General features: G+C 43.5%; 1 protein-coding gene across 1 annotated transcript; it reads left to right on the top strand.

Annotated features, from left to right (window-relative positions):
- Window positions 1–520: 520 nt before the first annotated feature.
- On the top strand, window positions 521–1,867 carry LOC110945001. Its single transcript, XM_022186639.1, has one exon. The coding sequence runs from the start codon at window positions 521–523 to the stop codon at window positions 1,865–1,867; it is 1,347 nt and encodes a 448-aa protein (XP_022042331.1).
- The last annotated feature ends 22,819 nt before the right edge of the window (window positions 1,868–24,686 follow it).

Raw genomic sequence — 24,686 nt, 5'->3', positions numbered from 1 at the left:
CTAGGGTTTTGCCAGAATAACAATTCACGTAACCTACGTCCTTATATACATAAGCTATACCGGGCTGGGCCCTTAATGGGTTTCGGCGAAACCTGGGCTGGCGAAACCCTAAGTTTCGTCGTATGGGTCATGGCGAAACCTCATGGTTTCGTCGAGATGGGTTGTGGCAAAACCCTTGGGTTTCATCGAGCTTATACGAGGTGAAACAATTTACTGTTTTTAACATTTAAACAGATTACAAACTAATATCACTAAACACATAAGCACAATAGTCACATAACGTCTCAACATATAATAAACGTGTACAGTTACAAGGCAAGCAAGTCGTGCAAATAAATAACTAAACAATTATCGCGCAATTAACGTGTAGAAGACATTGGAAACTCGGGTTGTCACACAGGTTGAGTACTTTGTGAAAGCAGGTAAATTGGCACATCTAGTGAGGGATATCAAGCAGGGCCCGTCCCCCGTCAAGGAAGAAAACGATAAAGCGGCGGGAAAAAGACCGCGAGAGCTAAATATGGTATACGCGGATAAGGGAAAAGGGGCAAAGCGGAGTTTCTTCACGCTCGAACCCTGGATGTTAGCCACCATGACCATCAAGCCTCGCGTAGAAGACTTGCACCTCCCCACGGATGCTCTGATCATATCCGCTGTAGTAGGGGATTATCACATGAGAAGGATCCTTGTAGATACCGGTAGTTCAGAAGACATTATCTATGAGCACTGTTTCAATAGAATGCAACCAAAAGACAAAAGGCTGTTTGAGTCGGTGCACGCCCCCATTAAAGGTTTCACAGGAGAAAAGGTTGACCCTATTGGTCAGATTACCTTTCCAGTCACATTCGGACAAGTGCCCCGAGAAAGGACCATACTCCTAACATTCCTTGTGGTACATGCTGAGTCATACCACAATGTGATCATTGGAAGGTTCACCCTAGGAAAATTGGACGCTATAGTCTCCACGGCGCGGGGTTTCATGAAGTTTCCTACCCCGTGGGGTGTTGCAACGGTGTGTCGTGACAAACTAAGGGAGGTATTGAACACCAAAAGATGTCGCCAAGGACCTACCGGGGCCATCGGCCCGGAAAGATGGGTATTAAGCACACGCCATCCGGATCAGACAGTTACGATAGGAGACAGCCTCTCCCTTGAGGTTAAAAACGATTTGAAACAACTGCTGAGAAGGAATGTAGATATTTTTGCTTTCGAACATTCCGACATGACGGGAATACCCCGCGATAAGGCAGAGCACAAGCTAGCAACACTCCCCGGTATTAAGCCAGTCGCGCAGGGTAAGCGTAGTATGGCTCTGTATCGAAAGGCAGCGGTTGTCAGAGAGGTACGAAAGTTGGTGGAAGTTGGAATCCTCAGAGAAACACAGTATCATACATGGGTATCAAACCCTGTGATGGTAAAGAAACCCGACGGCACATGGCGGATGTGCATTGATTTCAAAGACCTGAACAAAGCATGCCCCAAAGACGCGTACCCACTGCCCGAGATGGACTTCAAGGTTGACTCCCTGGTCCCTTATAGGTATAAGTGCTTTTTAGACGCCTATAAAGGGTATCACCAGATCAAGATGTCCAAAGAAGACGAAGAAAAAATGGCGTTTCACACCGACGTAGGCATCTTTTGTTACACTAAGATGCCTTTCGGCTTACGAAACGCCGGGGCCACTTACCAGCGACTCATGGATAAAGCCTTCGAAACACAAATCGGCAGAAATTTAGAAGTATATGTTGATGATCTGGTGATCAAGAGTAGGGAAGAAAACAAATGCTGGAAGACATTGAAGAAACTTTCCAAAGGCTCAGAGAATACAATATCAAACTCAACCCCAAGAAATGATCTTTCGGGGTAGTAGAAGGAAAGTTCTTGGGCGTGGTAGTCACCCGGAACGGCTTTAAAGCTAACCCGGAAAAGGTAGCCGCCATAAAGCGGATGCCCTCTCCCAGGACTTTGAAAGAAGCGCAAGCGTTAAACGGGCGTTTAGTGGCTATAAACAAATTCTTAGCAAGGCATGCGGAAAGATCTTCGCCATTTATAAAGACACTAAAAGATTGCCTCAACAAGAAGAATTTCAAATGGACCGGCGAAGCGGAGGAATCCCTACAAGACATGAAACGCTTCATCGAAAAATTACCCATGTTGACAGCGCCATTCCCTAACGAAGTGCTTAAAATGTATTTGGCAGCAACCCATAACGCGGTAAGCGCGGTACTCATGGTGGAAAGAGATGGGAAGCAAACACCCATATACTACATAGGCCGGGTATTGGCGGGACCCGAAACGTGGTATCCAACCCTGGAAAAGTTGGTACTAGCACTGGTTCACGCCACCCGGCGATTGCGAAGGTACTTTCAGGCGCACTGCGTACAGGTCTTGACGAATTACCCGCTGCAGCAAATTTTGCACAAACCAGAAATCTCTGGAAGATTAGCCAAATGGGCGATCGAATTAGGAGCTTTGGATATCGAATATCGAAAACGAACAACAGTCAAAGGGCAGGTGATCGCCGACTTTTTGGCCAAAATCCCTGATGGAGAAACTATAGTGGACCCCGCCATCCAGGACATCCCGGAATCCAGTACTGCCCGACAAACCTGGAAACTTTACACCGACGGATCATCTAGTGGAAAAGGGTCCGGGGCAGGTCTAATGTTGATAAGCCCAGACGAAATAGGATTGATGTACGCTTTATGTTTCGATTTCGAATGTTCCAACAATGAAGCAGAATACGAGGCGCTACTCGCAGGGTTGAGAATGGCCCAATCTATGGGAGCTACATGAGTGGATGCATATGTTGATTCTTTATTGGTTAATAATCAAGTAAATGAGACGAATGAAGCTAAAGATGAATCAATGGCAAGATACCTGGCAAAAACAAAGGAGATAATGGCTTCCTTCGATAATGTCACACTCAACCACGTTCACAGAGGAAAAACCCAAATAGCGGATGCTTTAAGAAAACTCGCCACTTCGGGTATGGAAAAAGAAGTAAAAGTTGAAACATTGCAGATGCCCTCAATTGAACCCCGGAACGTCTCCGCCGTTACAGTGGAGGAACCGTGCTGGTACACCCCAATGCTAAAATTCCTTACTAAGGGGGTGTTACCCCCTACTAGGGGCAAGGCTCAAAAGGTACAGACAAAGGCACTGCAATACGAAGCGAACAACATCGTCCTATATCGAAAGTCATACTTGGGACCACTCTTGCGGTGTGTCTCCCCGGTAGAAGCAAAATACTTGATCCAAGAGATTCATGCCGGCATATGCGGCATCCATGCTGGACCACGGGCAGTTGTGGCTAAAATTCATAATGCCGGGTACTATTGGCCTGGGATGCACGAAGACGCGGTACAAGAACTCAGAAAGTGCCGTAGCTGTCAGAAATTCGCCCCTCAAACACTCAGGACCAAGAACAACTTAATCCCGGTTACAACGGCCTGGCCTTTTCAAAAGTGGGCAGTGGATATTGTTGGACCATTCCCGCTAGCTCCCGGAAGGCTAAAATACTTAATTGTGGCGATTAATTACTTTACCAAGTGGGTGGAAGCCAAGCCTTTGGCTAAAATCACAGCAGAAAATGCCAAAAAGTTCCTTTGGGAAAACATAGTATGTCAGTTCGGACTACCGCTATACCTGGTAAGCGACAACGGAACACAGTTCACCGATAAAATTTTGAAGGAATGGTGCGCCCACCTCCAGATCCAGCAAATCTTCACGTCGGTGGCACATCCTCAAGGAAATGGCCAGGTAGAGTGGGCGAATAGGAGTTTGCTGGATGGCATAAAAAGAAGGTTAGATTATGAGGGAAGCTCCTGGATGGAAGAACTGCCAAATGTCCACTGGGCACACTGAACAATGCCCAAGACAAGCAATAATGAAACCCCCTTCAGCCTAACCTACGGTGCGGAAGCGATGATACCCGCAGAAGCGGGATTGCCATCATTACGTCGCCTCACCACCGGCGATGATAATGATAGGCTCCTAAGGGAAGGCCTGGATCTACTCAAAGAAAGGCGCGAAGCTGCCGCTATCAACGAAGCAAAATACAAGAAGATACTAGAAACGTACTACAACAAACGCGTGGCACAACATACTTTCAAAGAAGGTGACTACGTCATGCGCGATAATGAAGCCAGTAGAGCGGAACCCTCAGGCAAACTAGGACCCAACTGGGAGGGCCCCTACGTCATTCGAGAAGATCTGGGCAAAGGGGCCTACTGCTTGTCCAGGCTAGATGGTACCGCTGTACCGCGTAGCTGGAACATAGCCCAATTGAAAAAATGTTATCTGTAATGCCTTGCTCCTAACAGCAAGATTAGATTTTTCTTTTTCTGGCAAACAAGTGTAATCCATCCACAGCGATGTCGCTTCTTCTCATCTAAGTTTTGAGTTTAATAAAAGTTATTTCCTTTTGTTTTTCCTCATTACTTAAGCATATAAGTCATAGGGTCAATACATACAGCGCTAAGAGCGGGTATCTTGGTAATAGATACGATAACCGCTGCAAGAAGATAGGTATTTTGGTAATAAATACATACGAACTATCTTACACAAACCAAGTACTTGTCCCTGTTGTTAAAAACCAACATAGGGAAACTAAAAAAGAACATGTTCTAATACCTACTCCTGGGAACGGGTTGCCATCACCTTTGCAGGGGTATGCAACACCTTACCAATACAGCCCAGCAAACAGGGATCAACGGCCAAGTCATCGGTGTGCCCTCCAACCACCGGTGGAGCTACCATCCCTGGGTCACCAACAGGATTCTTAACAGAACAACCACCACGGCGACGTTCATACACCAAATGGCAACGTTGAACATGATCAGCTGTGATGACCTTCATCAAAGTATCAGCTGATAGTGATGCCACATTTGTGTCAGCCAGCAAAGGGTCCTCATAAATCACACTCTTGCACGACCGGCTCACCCGGGACAGGATAGCATTGGAAGGCGACCCTCTTTTCCGGATCATCGACTTCGTTACCTGAATCTGCAGTTGAACCAGACCATCGGCAACATCTAATCGCCGGAAGATGTCAGAAAGTCTGTGTCTATAACTTTTCCGACTCATTTTTTTTTCAAATTACCAAATTAGGAAAAAAGAAGTCCAATTTATAGAAGGGCAAACAGTTTTGACAGAGATGACGATAGCAACATTAATGGAAAATAATCATTACACGTCAAGTCGCCACATTTCAGAAGAACGGCAGCGTTATCCATCATGACATTAGCATTAAATGTCTGACAAACCATTCAGATATTTTCGCAAAAACCAAGTCAAACAGTGTCATTACAAATGTTGTGAGAAAGTAACATACATAAACAAAATAAACTACTTATTCATCCTCTGACTCTTCCGCGGGGTCCAGCATCAAACACAAGGACTCGACGCCATCCTCATTCACCATGTCCACCAGGTCTGCATATGCAGGCAATGGCTCGTTGTACGCTGCCTCTAGGGCATTAGCCATGTCACCTTGGAATTTGCCCCTCGCCGCATGGAAATCAGAAGCAATCTTTTCCGACTGCTGACAGTCAAAGTATCCTTTGTAAACACCATCATGGTGACCAGATTGATACGCGGCAGCGGAAAGGCGATCTATTAGTGCTGTAAAAGGCGCCGATTGGCGAAGATATTCAAACGCCCCTACTAATCTGTTTGTTATCAACCAGTTCCTATCACCCCGCAAAGCAGCCATTTGGCTAGTTAAGCTATCCACTTCAGCATTTGCTTGCTCCAGGGCACTTTCCACCTCCTTCAGGTGCGCGGCAGAGGATTAGGCAAGTGTATTTCTTTCAGAAAGAATGCTGAAGTTCCCTAAGCTGCCCCTCCCGTTCCTCCAATTCCGCTTGCTTCGCCTGGGCTTTAGCATTCGAAGCTTCCAACTCAACAATCAAAGCTTGATAACGCTCCTGCACCTGAGACACAAAGTCAGTGTCAATTCTGAATTTTTCCACCTCAACAGACATTTCAGATCTTACCTTCGGCGCTTCAGTGATAGCTTTACGCTCTAGCTCCTCCTGCATGCTTTTTAGCGTGAGCAAGGACCCGGTCCTTCTCCGCTATATCGCGAGCCCATATAAGCCGCTCCTCAGCAAGGTGGGCAATCACTCTTTTTAAGTCATCTTCAGCTTTGTTTTTCTCTGACAAAAAACGGCTCTCCCTCAACCCAGCGGCTTGGAGTTGACTCTCCAGGCGGTACTTCTCATCTTTGAGTTCTTCAATAATGGCCCGCGCTTGGTGGAGCTCATTGTTGTCAAGCATCCACCTGCGACGGATCTCTGTAAGCCTCCGGGACTGACTAACAAAATCCACAATCACGGAATTCATCAAATTATAGTTGTTCAGGCCTTCAACATACGTCGCTTCAGCCGGGGCGTAAGCCCGCTCAACCCAGTGCCGAACCACTTGGGGAAAAATCAACCTAGAAGACTCCACAATTTTCCACTGGGGCTGGTAGCGTTTATCCCGAGTGTTGGGATCCCATTTGATAGTAGGCAAATAAAGGTCATCACCCAGGCGGGCCCCATCATCAGCAATGCCACTGCTGGACCCCCCAGTATCACCAGCAGCATGATCTCCATCACTAGTCGCCTCGTGAGCAAGGGATACGACAGGAATCTCCTTCTCGGTAGCAGAAAATATGTTGACCGGAGAATCAAACAACGAAAATATGGTCGATTTCTTGGTCCTTTCCTGTCTGTATGCGTGGAAATTGGACTAGATGTTACAGTCACAGCAGCAGTAAGCATAGGCGGTGGCATGGCACAACTAACAGCAGCGGTAACACTCGCCTGAGATATAAGCTCTGAGAAACTACCGCTGCCAACAGTGGAAAGCACCACCCCCACAGATGGCAAGGGGGTAGGTGTCACATTCTCCGCTTGCGCCCCACCAGTAGAACCTGTATCGAAGACGAGTTTCAGTAACACGTAATTCATAATAACATTTGAAAGTCAAAAGTACATACCAAATGGCAGGGCATAGGCGGCTTGCACAGCCTCAAACGCAGTTAAAGTGGGAGCAACAAATGTTTTCCGTTTCTTCGACACATGAGTGGGGCTTGTTATTTCAGTAGTAGTAGAAGTGTCATCCCTGGTAAAGGCCGTCACACCAGCGGAAGATGGGGTTGCACTAGCTGCCATGTATTTCCACCCGGTAACCTTTATCCGGGATCCGCCGGCAGAGCGGGTAACAAAAACTGCTCAAGATGGACTCTCAAAATGTCTGGCTCTTATTCATCAAGCACGCGGTCCGCGGCCCTCAACGCAAGATGCCGCGGAGGGTCAACAAAGTCAAACAAACTCCATTCCCCTGAATTGTACATACATGTTATTTTTGAAATAGCAGTATATATGACTGGCAAAAAATATGCATACCTTCATCATCGCTTCGAAATGAAGGATACTGTTTGATGTCGCGCCATAACAAACTCATCCCCGCCATTACCATGGCTCCTTCTGGGATTACTGTGCACTCAAAAGGGCGACCACACAACCTTGTATACAGGGCGTTTGAAATGTAAGCATCTTCTGAAGGACTGTCGTCCTTAACCTTGTCTTTTGGTCCTGTATCTCTCCAGTGCATCTCGCCAGGAATCACACAGGCATCGATATAGAAAAATTTCTTTTTCCAGTCTTTGTCCTTGGAACTGGTAGGAATGTCCCTCAGACAAGACACATCGGTATCTCTCCGGTCGAAGGTGAAAAGGGGGGATTTCCACACAAGAACAAAGAAAGCCCTAAACACAATAAGTTCCAGAATGTGCCCTAGGGCCACACAAGCAAATTCGAACTGACGGAGTTTCACTAATCCTAGTGGATGCAGTTGGGAAATGTGAATACGGTAATCATCAAGAACCAATTTGCAAAACTTGGTAATATGCAGTCGAAAATTGCAAAATTTGAAGAAATAACTAAACAACGTGATTTTACCCTCCTTCAATGGAAATGTCGTGTCTGTTCTTGATGGTAACACCGGATTCCACTCAGCCCTGATGCCATAATCTTGCACAAGGTTGTTGTACGATACAACCCCCCATTTGAAGAACAGGGCATCAGAGCTAGCTGAGGCAGACGGAGAAGATTCGACGGTCTTAGAGGCCATTTGTTCGGATTCGGAAAGGGAAAGAAATGGTTGTGAGAAAGAAAGGAAGTGGAATTCAAAACTCATAAACGGGGGTACTATTTATACAAAAAAGCAACTTTTCAAATTCGAAAAGACGAACGGACGGGAACACGCGTCATAACAGGGTAAATACAGTTGTCATCCCAATGATGACTTAACTGTCACGTCCTATCACATCGATGCCATTTTCTCATAATACACAACGGCACTTCAATCGATAAAATTTGCCCTAAACAGGGTGTACTGACTTTTTCTTCTTTTAGTCCGATCTCATGAATTTTATTTCATAACTTCGGACTGGGGGGACATGACGAGGTATGACCCGAATCGGCTAACCTAACCCGATCATTACCTATTATTTTATTATAAATAAATAATCGTAGACATTTATTCTAGAACATTCCATCTTGCATGGATAGGTCACGTAACCAAATCTCCAACTTTTTGGGAAGATTATGCAAATCTCTAACTTATCGGAGCCTTTCCTAAGTTAGGGGAAACCCTAATGGTAAACTATAAATAGAGGTAAACATCAAAGGTATGGATCATCTTACTCCTATACAATTTTCTTCTACTTACATATTCTTTTCTCCCAAAACCGAGAGTTATTCTCACGGCTGAGGGTGGTTACAGGAATAACCTCATTCCTGTAACGAGTCATAACGGTGTTCTGTTTTGCAGGTAACCGTTCGGGTCACTAAGAGTTGAAGTCCTAGTTGGATACTACCGCTAAGGTTAGTGTTTCTTCAGTAGTCTTAAGCATACAGACAGGAAAGGACCAAGAAATCGACCATATTTTTGTCTAATTTATATATATATTTTATATCCATAGGCATCTTCGCCTTTTTTTTTGCATATAATAAAGATAATCCAATGATAATTATTCGGACATGGTATCCACACATCCCCCTAAAACTATCTACACGTCCCTCAAACCCTATATGCCCTCATTGCCCAATACGCCTCAAAATGACCCCCCCCATACGCCCCTCGTAGCTCTATACGTTTGAAAATGGTCCCTGCCATCTAATTAATGCCAATCATTGGGTTTCAGGCAATGATTACCCAATGATTGGGATGTACATATGGAACTTTATTTTAGTTGATGGGGTTTTTATGGGGAAGTTGTGAAATATTTATATAAGAAAATTAGTAAATTTTTTATAAACGAATTAAAATATATTCATTTAAGTGACACTTAATAATATATTTTTGGAATTATAAGCACGCACACGTATAAATACCCCCATCCTTGGGAAGGAAATACGCATATACGATACTTAAGAAGTATAACTCTAAACTAGTTGTCTAACTATGATTCCAGAACTAAATACAATTATTATAACTTGGAATAATACCAGAATCGTAACTCAAAATCATACATACTAAGACAAGGCACTACCCGTTCGTCTAATAGACATTAGACCATTGTAGGTAGTCGTGTTTGCCGCGGAGATTTGGGTTACGAGTACGAAGACGCAATACTGTGAGTTCATGTCCCCCTTTTCTCTTAACCGTTTTCAGTTTTTATACTTCGGGGGTGAAATACATGTTACTATGATTACGAATACTTTTTACATGGTATGGTTAGCATAAGGAGGGTTACTACTTAGATCATGTGAGTGGGTAGGCGGGAACTGGAGGCCATTAATCCTCATTGTAGGACCGAGGGTCATTAGCGGTAGATCTATCTGGGTGTAGCGAGCCCAACCCCTGAGTCCGCCGAATGAACCAGGTGGTGACTTTGAGCCCGACGCAAAAATCTGCTAGGTGTGAGTCTTCCTACTGCACTTCACACATATCATTGGCTTTGCAACCCAATGGTGATCTCTTTTTCCTTATTTGCTACATACCAGGGATTTTCATACATACAGACATTTTTACAAGGCTTTATACAAACTTACTTACACATGAACTCGCTCAACTTTATGTTGACTTTTCAAACTACATGTATTTCAGGAAACTAACAGATCTGGCATGGTATGCACGTATTTTCAAGCTGCGTTTGAAATAAAGAAGACATCCAGGGTTTAGAAGGTGTAACCTGTCACACCCCCAAAATCCACACGCGGAGTACCACCGCTTGGGAGCGTGACATGACCAGGATCAAGCCACCAATCATACAGAACAATACATATAATAAAAGTAAATGTCATTTAAACCAAACCAATTCCATATGAAAGGTGTTCCAAACCATAGTAAAGTTATCATTGTTTAGCGGAAGCGTATTAATAAAAACCCATCGTAAATAAGTATCAAATATCAAAAGTGTTTAACATAATCATGATCCAAGCCCCACAACGACCAGCTCCTCCGTGTGCAAGCTCCATATACCTAACGTCCTGCAAGGCATGTAACAGAGGGTCAACAACTAGTTGAGCGAGTTCACAGAAAGTAAATGCGTAATAGTAAGTTCGTTTGTAACAGGTGGCTCTACTGGGCCGTTAGTACGTTCTATTAGTGGGGGCTTCCCATGTTGTATGACCACTAGACTACTCGTAACCATAGGTATCCTTCACAACCGAGGATAGTAATAAGCATAAGTATCCTTCACATCCGAGGATAGTAATGAGTATAAGTATCCTTCACAACCGAGGATAGTAATAAGTATAGGTATCCTTCACAACCGAGGATAGTAGTAAGTATAAGTATCCTTCACAACCGAGGATAGTAATAAGTATAGGTATCCTTCACAACCGATGATAGTAGTAAGTATAAGTCTACGTAGAGGGTAAGTATGTGTCCTGCACAACCGAGGACAGTGAATTGCATAAGTATGTGTCCTGCACAACCGAGGACAGTGGTATGGTAGTCTAGTAACAGTATAAGTACAGTTCTATTCAATCTCAATCCTTCAATCCCAATTCCCGTGCCCTGGGAATCCCATGCCTTAGTAAGGGTGTGAACTCACCTCGGTTTGCTCGGTATGCTATGCTCTTAGGGTTTGCTAATCGTCTAAGTCCGTTACACACGACCTAGAATGTATTGCACATGATTCGATGTAAGTATTTTACGTTCAATTACGTTTACAACTCTTTGGTGTTCAAACAGTAACATACGGTAACGTATCGCACAGTAACATGCAGTATCATTCAGTAACACGTATCATCATAATCAGACAGTATCACATAGTCGTATACAATAGTAAACACTAGCATGCAGTAGCAGGTTGTTCCAAATTTGAGCACATATACATCATTCAAGACTTAACAGATTCTACAACATTTATCATACAACTCAAAGCTTCATATGAACATTCACAGGGTCATGCACCTCTCAAAACTCAGACAAGTATGGGGGGGGGGTCTCCCCTGCTCAAAACTCGGATAGCACATGTAATCATCATACAAACTCAGACATGTAATCAACATACAAACTCAGACATGTAATCAACATACAAACTCAGACATGATCTATGTAAACTCGGTCAACATAACATCATTAAACTCGGTCCACCATTAATCCATTAAACTCGGTCACATTTCAATTCCATAACTCGGACCATGGAGACTTTAGAAAGTCGGACAACACAACATCATTAAACTCGGTCCTCAAGTGCTCCATTAAACTCGGACATGTAATAAGCATTCAAACTCGGACCATCTTATATTTAATACAAACTCGGACCATTTGATTCTCATTAAACTCGGGCCTTATATTGATACAACAAACTCGGATCATTCATTCATCAATAAACTCAGGCATAGACTCATCAATAAACTCAGACAGTCAATAATACGTGAATTTCAATACAGCGTCAAAAGAATCAAGTCAGTTACGTTTTGATTTCTAATCGTGATCATAAAACCCTAACACATATTCATATTCTTGCATTGCAGAATTCATATTCAATCACTCGATTTAATCAACAACAAACAATCCTTTCACAAATCATCTATCGGAAATACAACTTATCATACTCAATACTCTATAATCAGAAGCCATAAACACAGAAGCATTATCTGTAAAACTAGGGTTTTCAAGAGTTTACAAGAATCAAGAATCGATACAATCAAACAATCACAAACATGAATCATTTACCTTGTGTTGATTCTAGAGAAAGAGAGTAATCAAACTTGTGGTGCCTTGCCAATGATTTGGTGATGATTGCTAGGAGGATTAGAGAGTTACAAGTACGTGTTTTGATTTTGAGAGAATGATTAGTGAAAAGGGGATTAGGGTTAAGTATAATTAAGTTCACTAATGGCCCTCTACACCCTTAACTAATATAATTTACAATAGTACACCATTTCAAATAGTTTCACAGTTTCACCACCAAGTTCACATATTTGACAAGTCTATCACAATTAACAAACAACCATGCAAAATCACGCAACACACTTCATTGTATCAAAACATATACCATTCCATAACAACTAATTGTGACATTAATCAACTAAATAATACAAGAACGTGCAATAAATGCGAAATAGAATCTTGGAAATTCCAGTTGTCACATTATCCCCAACTTAGAAGAAATTTCGTCCCGAAATTTGGTACGCACTCACTGAGGAAGCTAGATAAGTTGTATTGTTCACTGGTTTTCCTGGGGTGTCACATCATCCCCCCGTTGATTTGGAATTTCGTCCCGAAATTCAGTAGTAGTAGCTTCAGCCTCAGTAGTGGATGCATTGGTTTCGAATAACTGGGGGTACTTTTCTTTCATCTGGTCTTCGCGTTCCCAGGTGTACTCTGGGCCACGTTGGGAGTTCCAACGAACTCGAACAAGAGGGATTCTCTTGTGTTTGAGGACCTTAACATCCCGGTCCGTGATTTCAACTGGTTCCTCGACGAACTGCAACCGCTCGTCGATAGTGAGTTTCTTAAAAGGAACTATGAGGGTCTCATCTGACAGGCACTTCTTCAGATTCGACACATGAAATACATTGTGAACTGCACCGAGTTCAGCTGGTAGGTTCAATCTGTAGGCTACTGGGCCTATCCTTTCTATAATCTCGAATGGTCCGACATACCGCGGATTGAGTTTGCCTCGTTTGCCAAAACGAACCACACCCTTCCAGGGTGAGACTTTAAGTAAAACCCGGTCCCCGACCTGAAATTCCAATGGCCTCTTACGCTTATCCGCGTAGGCTTTCTGACGGTCGCGTGCTGCCGCCATGCGTTGTCGTATCTGTGCAATCTTTTCTGTGGCGTCCACTACAGTCTCTGGACCCGTAATCTGACTATCCCCCACCTCTGCCCAACAGAGAGGTGACCGGCATTTACGTCCGTACAATGCCTCGAATGGAGCGGCTTGAATGCTGGTGTGGTAACTGTTATTGTATGAAAACTCCACTAAAGGGAGGTGCTTTTCCCAGCCGTTGCCGAAATCGATAACACACGCTCGAAGCATGTCTTCTAGAGTTTGAATCGTGCGCTCAGACTGCCCATCCGTCTGAGGGTGATATGCTGTGCTCATGTCTAAACGAGAGCCAAACGCTTTGTGCATCGCTTGCCATAGCTCTGACGTGAATCGTGCATCCCGATCCGAAATGATGGAGGTGGGCACCCCGTGCCTCGAAACAACTTCTTTAAGATAAATGTCTGCGAGAGTGGAGAACTTATCCGTTTCCTTTATAGCTAGGAAGTGTGCAGATTTGGTGAGTCGATCCACGATTACCCATATTGTATCGTTCCCACGCTGAGATCTAGGTAGGCCTGTAACGAAATCCATGGAAATTTCTTCCCGTTTCCATTGATGTATCTTAGGCTTTTGAAGTAGGCCTGCGGGTTTCTGATATTCAACCTTGACTCTTGCACAGGTCAAGCACTTGCCTACATAGGCGGCGATGTGGGCTTTCATACTTGGCCACCAGTATGTTGTTTTGATATCGTGGTACATTTTATCCGACCCTGGGTGTTCCGAGTAGCGAGACTTGTGCGCTTCGTCCATCACAAGCTCTCGTAGACTGCCATAAAGTGGGACCCAAATACGCCCCGTTACATAGTAGGCGCCGTCTTCCTTTTGTTCCATTCGTTGCCTTGAACCGCGTAAGGCTTCAGCCATGACGTTTTCGGGTTTTAATGCTTCTATCTGAGCAGCTCGTATCTGTGCAGGAAGACTGGACTGAATAGTAAGCTGTAGCGCTCGCACGCGCTTAGGTAGGGTGTCCTTTCGACTGAGGGCGTCCGCCACAACATTGGCCTTGCCTGGATGATACTTGATGGCGCATTCGTAGTCGCTCAGAAGTTCAACCCATCTCCGTTGACGCATAATCAATTCCTTCTGCTTGAAGATATGCTCGAGTCTCCTGTGATCGGTGTAAATTGTGCACTTGGTACCGTACAGGTAGTGTCGCCATATCTTAAGCGCAAAAACAACAGCTCCCAGCTCTAAATCGTGCGTCGTGTAGTTCCGTTCACGAACCTTGAGTAGACGAGAGGCGTAGGCAATAACTTTATCCTGCTGCATCAATACACAACCAAGCCCCTGTATCGATGCGTCACAATAAACCACGAAGTCATCCGTGCCCTCGGGCAGTGAGAGGATAGGTGCGCTGCATAGTCTATCCTTCAGGTACTGAAAAGCAGTTTCCTGCGTATTACCCCATCTGTAAACGACACCTTTCTGTGTCAGCATAGTAAGCGGCTGCGCGATCTTGGAGAAGTCTTTGATAAACCGCCTGTAGTATCCCGCCAAACCCAAGAATTGGCGTATTTCTGTCGGTGTACGCGGTGCTGGCCAGTTCCTGATCGAATCTACCTTGGATGGATCAACATGGATCCCGTCCCTGTTCACCACATGGCCTAAAAAGTGGACTTCTCGAAGCCAGAAGTCGCATCTAGAAAACTTTGCGTACAATTGCTCCTTTCGTAGGAGTTCCAAGATAAGACGTAGGTGCTGCTCGTGCTCCTCCTGACTCTTGGAGTAGATCATAATGTCGTCGATGAAGACGATGACGAACTTGTCAAGATAGGGTTTGCACACCCTGTTCATAAGGTCCATAAATACGGCAGGTGCGCTCAATAGTATCAGACCATCCATCATATCAAACATAAAGTATAGTAGTTAAAATAATTCATAAAACCCAATACAATTGATGTTCAAACCAAACTTTGTTTGAGTAGCGGAAACATAATAATGAAGATCCAAGATAAGTTATAAGTTCAAATATCGTTCATTGCGTCTCCTCGTCCTAACATGAAAACTCGACCTCTTGCCTCGTTGCCATTGTTGTTGTTTCCCCCGTTGTTGTTGTTGTTGTTCCCGTTGCCCTGGTTGTTGTTATGGTTGATGTTGTTCTGGTTCCTGTTCAGCTGAGGGCAGTGCCTTTTGAAGTGACCCTCTGCACCACAATGAAAACACCCCTTGTTGCCCTGCTGCTGATTCTGCTGTGCTTGGGGCTGCTGCTGATTCTGGTTCGCAGGTCGAGGGCTTCTACAATCTTTGGCCTCATGACCCATCTTGAGGCATCTTTGACAGCGACCCTTATTACACTGGCCACTGTGGTGTTTGTTGCAGGTGTTACACTTCGGGAGGTTTCCTCGATATCCCCCCTGTCCGTGGCTGCCTGAGGAGTGCTGACTGGGACTCTGGTAACTGTCTGTCTTTCGTTGCTGAGCTTGTGACTGCACTGTAGCTGATCCCTTGCTAGAATCCCCATCCCATTTTCTCTTGCTTTCACTAGGAGTAGCAAGTGTAGTAGAAACAGTAGCGGTAGCAGTAGTGCTGATACGCTTTGGCAGTCTGTTCTGATCCACTGCCTGATCCGTGATGCGGTGAGCGAGGCGCTGAATAGCCTGAATGTTGTCGAGATTAGCCGATGTTACGTGGCTCTGGATTTCTGGCGCCAAACCCTTGAGATATAACTCAATACGCTTGTATGGAGGGTCTACCATAGTTGGACACAACACAGCCAACTCGTTCGATCTCTTGGTATAAGCCTCGATTTCTGACCCAGTCATCTTCAAATGATAAAACTCATCCTCCAGCTTGTGGATGTCTTCCCGAGTACAGTATTCACGCTTAATTAGTTCCTTGAAGTCATTCCAAGGGGTGGCGTTAGCAGCTGCCAACCCTAGGATCTGCACCTGCGCGTTCCACCAAGTCAACGCGATCCCTTCCAAAGTACCAGTGGCATACTTAACCCTGCGAGCCTCAGGGCATTCACACATCTCGAACACAGACTCGAGCTTCTCAAACCAGTGGAGGAGTCCAACCGCTCCTTCGGTGCCACTAAATGTGTTAGGACGACAATCCATAAAGTTCTTGAAAGTGCACACAGGCTGCTGCGCGTGTTGACCTGCTTGAGCAGCTGCAAGTGCCGCAGCAACTTGTGCTTGAACGAGAGCCTCTAGCTGGGCTTGAGTCATGTTGATTCGTCCGGCCATTGATCTTCACATCAAGGGCAACATAAGTGAGAAAAGTTCGCGAATAGTGCGATGACAGAAGAGTGTAAGCACGTAAGTCTTCTCAAGCATTAACATGTAGTGAGCAAAGTAATGTAAGCATACTACGAGCAAAGTTCTAAGCAGTTCTAGCAAGCAGGTAATAAACATAAACCTTATTACCTAGGATGTCGAGTCTTGCACGTGGAGCGTAGCGTCGTTGTGGATCGTTGAGAGCACTGTTCTGGTTATAGTCTGGTTTTAATAAAAACGTTTTCCCATATTAAAACCAAGTTCTCTATAACCAATGGCTCTGATACCAATCTGTCACACCCCCAAAATCCACACGCGGAGTACCACCGCTTGGGAGCGTGGCATGACCAGGATCAAGCCACCAATCATACAGAACAATACATATAATAAAAGTAAATGTCATTTAAACCAAACCAATTCCATATGAAAGGTGTTCCAAACCATAGTAAAGTTATCATTGTTTAGCGGAAGCGTATTAATAAAAACCCATCGTAAATAAGTATCAAATATCAAAAGTGTTTAACAAGATAATCATGATCCAAGCCCCACAACGACCAGCTCCTCCGTGTGCAAGCTCCATATACCTAACGTCCTGCAAGGCATGTAACAGAGGGTCAACAACTAGTTGAGCGAGTTCACAGAAAGTAAATGCGTAATAGTAAGTTCGTTTGTAACAGGTGGCTCTACTGGGCCGTTAGTACGTTCTATTAGTGGGGGCTTCCCATGTTGTATGACCACTAGACTACTCGTAACCATAGGTATCCTTCACAACCGAGGATAGTAATAAGCATAAGTATCCTTCACATCCGAGGATAGTAATGAGTATAAGTATCCTTCACAACCGAGGATAGTAATAAGTATAGGTATCCTTCACAACCGAGGATAGTAGTAAGTATAAGTATCCTTCACAACCGAGGATAGTAATAAGTATAGGTATCCTTCACAACCGAGGATAGTAGTAAGTATAAGTCTACGTAGAGGGTAAGTATGTGTCCTGCACAACCGAGGACAGTGAATTGCATAAGTATGTGTCCTGCACAACCGAGGACAGTGGTATGGTAGTCTAGTAACAGTATAAGTACAGTTCTATTCAATCTCAATCCTTCAATCCCAATTCCCGTGCCCTGGGAATCCCATGCCTTAGTAAGGGTGTGAACTCACCTCGGTTTGCTCGGTATGCTATGCTCTTAGGGTTTGCTAATTGTCTAAGTCCGTTACACACGACCTAGAATGTATTGCACATGATTCGATGTAAGTACTTTACGTTCAATTACGTTTACAACTCTTTGGTGTTCAAACAGTAACATACGGTAACGTATCGCACAGTAACATGCAGTATCATTCAGTAACACGTATCATCATAATCAGACAGTATCACATAGTCGTATACAATAGTAAACACTAGCATGCAGTAGCAGGTTGTTCCAAATTTGAGCACATATACATCATTCAAGACTTAACAGATTCTACAACATTTATCATACAACTCAAAGCTTCATATGAACATTCACAGGGTCATGCACCTCTCAAAACTCAGACAAGTATGGGGGGGTCTCCCCTGCTCAAAACTCGGATAGCACATGTAATCATCATACAAACTCAGACATGTAATCAACATACAAACTCAGACATGTAATCAACATACAAACTCAGACATGATCTATGTAAACTCGGTCAACATAACATCATTAAACTCGGTCCACCATTAATCCATTAAACTCGGTCACATTTCAATTCCATAACTCGGACCATGGAGACTTTAGAAAGTCGGACAACACAACATCATTAAACTCGGTCCTCAAGTGCTCCATTAAACTCGGACATGTAATAAGCATTCAAACTCGGACCATCTTATATTTAATACAAACTCGGACCATTTGATTCTCATTAAACTCGGGCCTTATATTGATACAACAAACTCGGATCATTCATTCATCAATAAACTCAGGCATAGACTCATCAATAAACTCAGACAGTCAATAATACGTGAATTTCAATACAGCGTCAAAAGAATCAAGTCAGTTACGTTTTGATTTCTAATCGTGATCATAAAACCCTAACACATATTCATATTCTTGCATCGCAGAATTCATATTCAATCACTCGATTTAATCAACAACAAACAATCCTTTCACAAATCATCTATCGGAAATACAACTTATCATACTCAATACTCTATAATCAGAAGCCATAAACACAGAAGCATTATCTGTAAAACTAGGGTTTTCAAGAGTTTACAAGAATCAAGAATCGATACAATCAAACAATCACAAACATGAATCATTTACCTTGTGTTGATTCTAGAGAAAGAGAGTAATCAAACTTGTGGTGCCTTGCCAATGATTTGGTGATGATTGCTAGGGGGATTAGAGAGTTACAAGTACGTGTTTTGATTTTGAGAGAATGATTAGTGAAAAGGGGATTAGGGTTAAGTATAATTAAGTTCACTAATGGCCCTCTACACCCTTAACTAATATATTTTACAATAGTACACCATTTCAAATAGTTTCACAGTTTCACCACCAAGTTCACATATTTGACAAGTCTATCACAATTAACAAACAACCATGCAAAATCACGCAACACACTTCATTGTATCAAAACATATACCATTCCATAACAACTAATTGTGACATCAATCAACTAAATAATACAAGAACGTGCAATAAATGCGAAATAGAATCTTGGAAATTCGAGTTGTCACATAACCTCTTCCTGGATGGGTTACATATCTCTAAACCTAGTATTGTTTAAAGTCTTTTGCTAAGTTTTTACGAACTCATTAAATCAAGTCAAGGTTTGTAACTTTATTTGTGATTGATGTTTTAAGACAAGTATAATATGGTATTTTTCTAAACTCTATTAACGGGTGAATATCTCATGTTTTTATCATATAGCATTGTTATGATTGTTGCTATGGTATTAAGAAGTCACACCAAATAAACCCACGCTTCCGCAAAGCTAGGGTGTGACAGCTTGGTATCAGAGCCTCGATCATAGCGAACTAGGATTCCTTCTCGAGTCTAGACTATGATCATCAGGGATCTAACGAAAACGTTTTCAAACACTTTTACATTGCATACACTATACGTCCAGATCCAGGGAACAAACCTTTTTACAAACAAAAAGGCACAAATACACATTCCCAAATTTAAATTTATAGTTCAGTCTGGGAGGCTGGGAAGTTAGTCTAGTGGGACTAGAGAGTTCAGTCTGGGAGGCTGGGAAGTTAGTCTAGTGGGACTAGAGAGTTCAGTCTGGGAGGCTGGGAAGTTAGTCCAGTGGGACTAGAGAGTTCATTCTGGGAGGCTGGGAGGTTAGTCTAGTGGGACTAGAAAGTTCAGTCTGAGAGGCTGGGAGGTTAGTCTAGTGGGACTAGAAAGTTCAGTCTGAGGGGCTGGGAGGATAGTCTTAGAGACTAGGAGGATCAGTCTGAGAGGCTGGGAGGATATTCTGAGAGACTAGGAGGTTCAGTCTGAGAGGCTGGGAGGATAGTCTAGGGAAGACTAGGATGATTACTTACTTGCATTAATTGAGATTCACATGCCTATTTGATTTAAGGTTGATGTACGTGCATATGTAATAGTTGTTCGCATACACTAAATGTTAGTAATTACTACGAATATACCTGCTATGCACCGGCACACATGTCACCCTAATTAGAGAACGACTTATCAGGCATTGATAACCCTACGACCACCGCCACAGATAGTGAGACTACATCTGCGCCAGAGACAATTACGTCAGATACTGAGAGTGATCCTGATATGCTAAGGACGAGGACGGCTCCTAACAGTCCGTGCTACCAGATTTTGGTGATACTTCATCTTAGCTGATGGTTTCTCTGACAAGAATCTTTCTGTCACTCTTGTTTCAATCCATGACCACTCCATTACTGGTCATCCCGATGATGGACACACCATGGCTCCAATCCTCGATGATGCGCCTCCTACGGACACTTCTACTAAAGGTTGACTACTCGACAAACAATATATGACTACGTTGGCATGCTTATCGATGGTCCTCCTGCCGACACCATGATGAAAGAAAATTTGACGACAACACTGTTACTAACTTCACTTCTTAAGACCCCTGTTAACAAGCAATCATCTGATTCTAGCATGCATTCAGACTCCTTTGAGTCTCTGATGCCTGCAACCTTACAAACAGCTAGATTACAGCATTCTACTACTGACACAAGACGACGATAGCATAGCTGCTACTCTATCACCTGCTCGAGGCACCACACCGTTACACGACCCAGGGCCTACTGCTGAGCTAGCTTCGGCACCTTTTAAGTCAGCCTGATGTTGCAACTGCTGGTCCTACACCCTTGCTTGATTGTGACCCTGTTACTTTTGGTTTACTAGACATTGCACCCCTACCATCAAACCTAGTACTAGCACCTGACAATTTCCCTATTGGTTGAAACGTTTGTCTTTGCACCCGCAACCGCTGACATTGCTCGTTTCCCTATGAAGACCGACGTCCATTGCGCCATCGTGCCTATCGCCTTCTTTCAAGACATAACCGCACCCCGGGAAGGTGCTTCAGGTCAACACCTGCATAACGATTCATCTGCTGCAACAGCATTTTCCCAACTGCACAGGTCACACCATTTGCTACATTCACCTCTACAACACCAGACGAGCCACTTTGATGGATCTTATAACACGCTATACTGATTTTAGACCCTTGCCATCCCTCTCATTATGGAGGCTGTACACTGGATGAGTGCTCCTGTAACATCAACTACAGTTTAAGGATATGAGTCGTGGAATGTTGAAGCTTGAGCTGACGCCACAATTTGCAACTTCAAACGCAAAACATTCCATAACCGAAAACATGATTTGAGTGTCTCCATCACAAAACAGCATATTGTCTGAAAAGTTTATGTAAAACACCACGTCCTCCACCCTGTCTATCACCAACATGCTTTGATCCGCCACATACATCAAGATTCCTTTGTGCTCTTGACCTTTGCTATTTCATCATTCCCGGGATTCTGATGCTCAATTCTTTACTACCAAGCGGCAGAGCAGATGGTTACTTCAACATATAGACAAGCTCGAGGAGGGACTCACGCATATTAATAGTTTACTTTTCTTTCCTCCTCCACCTCAGTCACCAGTATAGTTGGTTTCTGAATTATGTGGATTGCATTACGCTTGGGTAAAGACACTAATGATAAGCCGGGATTGCGGAGACTTTTGAGGACCACTTCTGACTACGAAATGTTGATGCATTAATATACTTGTTGGACAAGGGTAGGGTGACCCTGTGTCCCTTCTGATGTGATGCATTTTGAAAGACACAATGATTGTGGCCAGAGGATAATGAAAGCCCGATCATCTTTTAACACGCGACAATACTTATGACTAATGGTGAACGAAAAACTCCGTCGCTATGTCCCCACTAAGCACGCTGTTGATCTACATATTTGTGCTATAACTATAATGCTACATGCTTACTTGCTACATTCCTATTTACAAGTTGTGAAATACATGTGATAATATGTGATTGAATGTTATAACGACTACGTATATGCATATATGAAATACACCTCTGAGGTCTTGTTCGTTGAATAGAGGCTTGTGGGCTCGCGTCCTTCACAAGACCTGACCTAACCGGCTTTCTTCTAGGAAGATGTCGACTCAAAGGAACACCCACACCAACAACCCTCTGCCGACAACAGAGGCGGGATTTCAGGAACGCCTCTTACACGCCATCGCACAGTACAAGGCCCATCGCTCCGATTGCAGCGGAGGTACCTCAGGAAATAACCCCCCAACGGTAATGTCTAGTCCTTTAAGACACATTACAAAATGTTTGGACATTTCCACAAGCGCCTTGCTAAGGCCTTACGCGAATAATGTTGCTTACATCGTAGGTTGCACCTACAAGCAGTTCTTGGACCACAAACCTCGAGAGTTCGACGGCACTGGGGGTGCCTTAGCCTTCGTACGCTGGGTTGAAAAGACAGATTCTATTTTACGATTGAGCAAATGTGACCCCGAACACCAGGTCACATATATATCTGGACTATTGGTGGATGAGGCTCTGTCATGGTGGAACCATCAAGTTCGGACAATGGGCGAGACCTCTGCATATGCTATGACGTGGGACGAACTGAAGGAACTGATGCGTAAGAGGTATTGTTCGAGGGCAGAAGTCCAGAAGCTGGAAACAGAACTGTGGAACTTGAAAATGGAAGGACCAAAGATAGCGGATGTTGGATCTGAGTTTGATTTTGATTGTATTTTATGTTTGAAAATAAGATGAAAATGGATGAGTGTGCAGCGGAAATTATAATGAAAACAAACTTTGCACACAATCAAACGAGAGTAATACTTTTATCAAACATCTTTACACAGAGAACCGAAAGATTGAATTTATTTCAACTACGATTACAATGATTGATGTAAGAATGCAAACTCCCCCTCAGCCAGAGCTCAGTAGTTTGTTCGTGCAAAGAAGACGAATGATGCAAAGAGCTAATAGAACAGTACAAAGTACTGAACTATTTATAGGCACCTGCAAACTACTGAGCATCTTTGCTGACGTCACCATGAAAGTGACATCTAACCTCCTAACAAACTCTAACCTCTGATCTATACAGACACTGCTTGTGTTAACTACTGCTAATACATTCTATTACAAAACAGACTTTAGAACAGCTGCTGCAACCTTCTACTGCTGTGAACCCAGCAGCACTTGTCCGGATCAGCAGTGCTTGACTCAAGGCAGTAGATTGAATCAGCAGGACTTTAGTCTGCCATCAGATCTTTAGTTGAGCAGCAGTTATGGGTCAGCAGTTTAGCAAGATCAGCAGATAGGAGGTCATCAGTAGTTGTAATCACTTTCAAGAGGAGAGATTTGTATATCAACATCTGCTTATTCAGGATCCACTGCTCTGAACCATTTTTGGCTTTAATTATTTGTTCCTCTGATAGGGTTCAATCCCAACAATCTCCCCCTGGAACAGATAATGACAAAACCCTTCATTATTTGTGGACATTTTATTGCCTCATTAACAACTCCCTTATCTGACCTTTAAATTGTAATTCAAAGTCAAGGGCATCTGTATCTTCATCATCCCTGCTAAGTGGAAGATCAAGGAGATCCTGCAAATCTTCAAGACTCAGGCCAAGAGCTTGTTCGCTTGATATTTTCTCCACTTCTCCACCAGACCTGAGCAAAGTCAATACGCAGGTCTGTTTGTCAGTTACCCACTTTTGTATTTTTGAGCCTGGTGGGTTTCTTGGGAAATGCTTATTTGTAGAAGTATTTGGTGAGGCTGGCCTGTTCATCACTGGCTGAGCAGTGGTAGCAGAGTTTTCCTGTTCAAGTTCTTCTTTTAACGTTCTTAACAAGCCTTCTTTTACAACAGCATTTCCAGTAAGAATTTCTTGAACAGTTTCAGCTCCTAACTGGCTTTGTTTCCTTCTTTTGTAGATGCCATTACCAGTTGTAGCAGTGGCTCTCCTGATTTGCAGCTTTGATGGTCTTTTTGAAACCGCTGCTTCAGGATAGTCAGGTTTTTGAGGAATTTTTGGATCTTTCTTTCTTAATTCCTCCAACCTTTTGTAGGTTGACCTGACCACATCTTCTTTCCATCTAGCAATTTGTCTTTTTGTACCAAAATCAGCAACAACCAGTTCTTCTTACATTCTCTTTAGTTCCATTTGCTTATTAGGTACATTCTTTCTGAACTTTGCCCAATCAGGAGGAGTGTGAGTGACTTTCCTTTTAATCATGTCTTGAATTCTTGCAGCTTCAACTTCAAGTTTAGGAACAGTCCACTCTTTGTACATGTGTCTCTCTCCTTTGTATCTTTTGTGAAACATAATGCTTTCAATGTAGTCTTTCTTCAAAGTTTCAGCTGCTCTTTCTGAAATTTGTTGACTGACATTCTTTGCAAAACGTTCTAGGGAACTGACTTGTGTGAGCAGATATTGGTAGTATCTTGATACTTCTTTGTCAGATTTCCCTTGTGTGTTTCTTTTCGAGATATCCTCTGCTTGCTTGGCCTTTATCTTCAAATATTCATCAATATTTTTGGGCCAGGGATATCCTTTGATTGAAGGCAAACTCCTTTTGGCAGGGTCATCCTCTGTATAAAAAGATTTTATTTCTTCTCTAACAGCTTCAAGTTCAAGAGGAAATTGAACACCTGCAGG

Source organism: Helianthus annuus, chromosome 6 (genome assembly GCF_002127325.2).
Source record: "Helianthus annuus cultivar XRQ/B chromosome 6, HanXRQr2.0-SUNRISE, whole genome shotgun sequence".
In the NCBI taxonomy this organism is placed as follows: Eukaryota; Viridiplantae; Streptophyta; class Magnoliopsida; order Asterales; family Asteraceae; genus Helianthus; species Helianthus annuus.
Note: the sequence above shows the minus strand (reverse complement) of the source record. Positions and strands in the feature narration are given on the sequence as shown.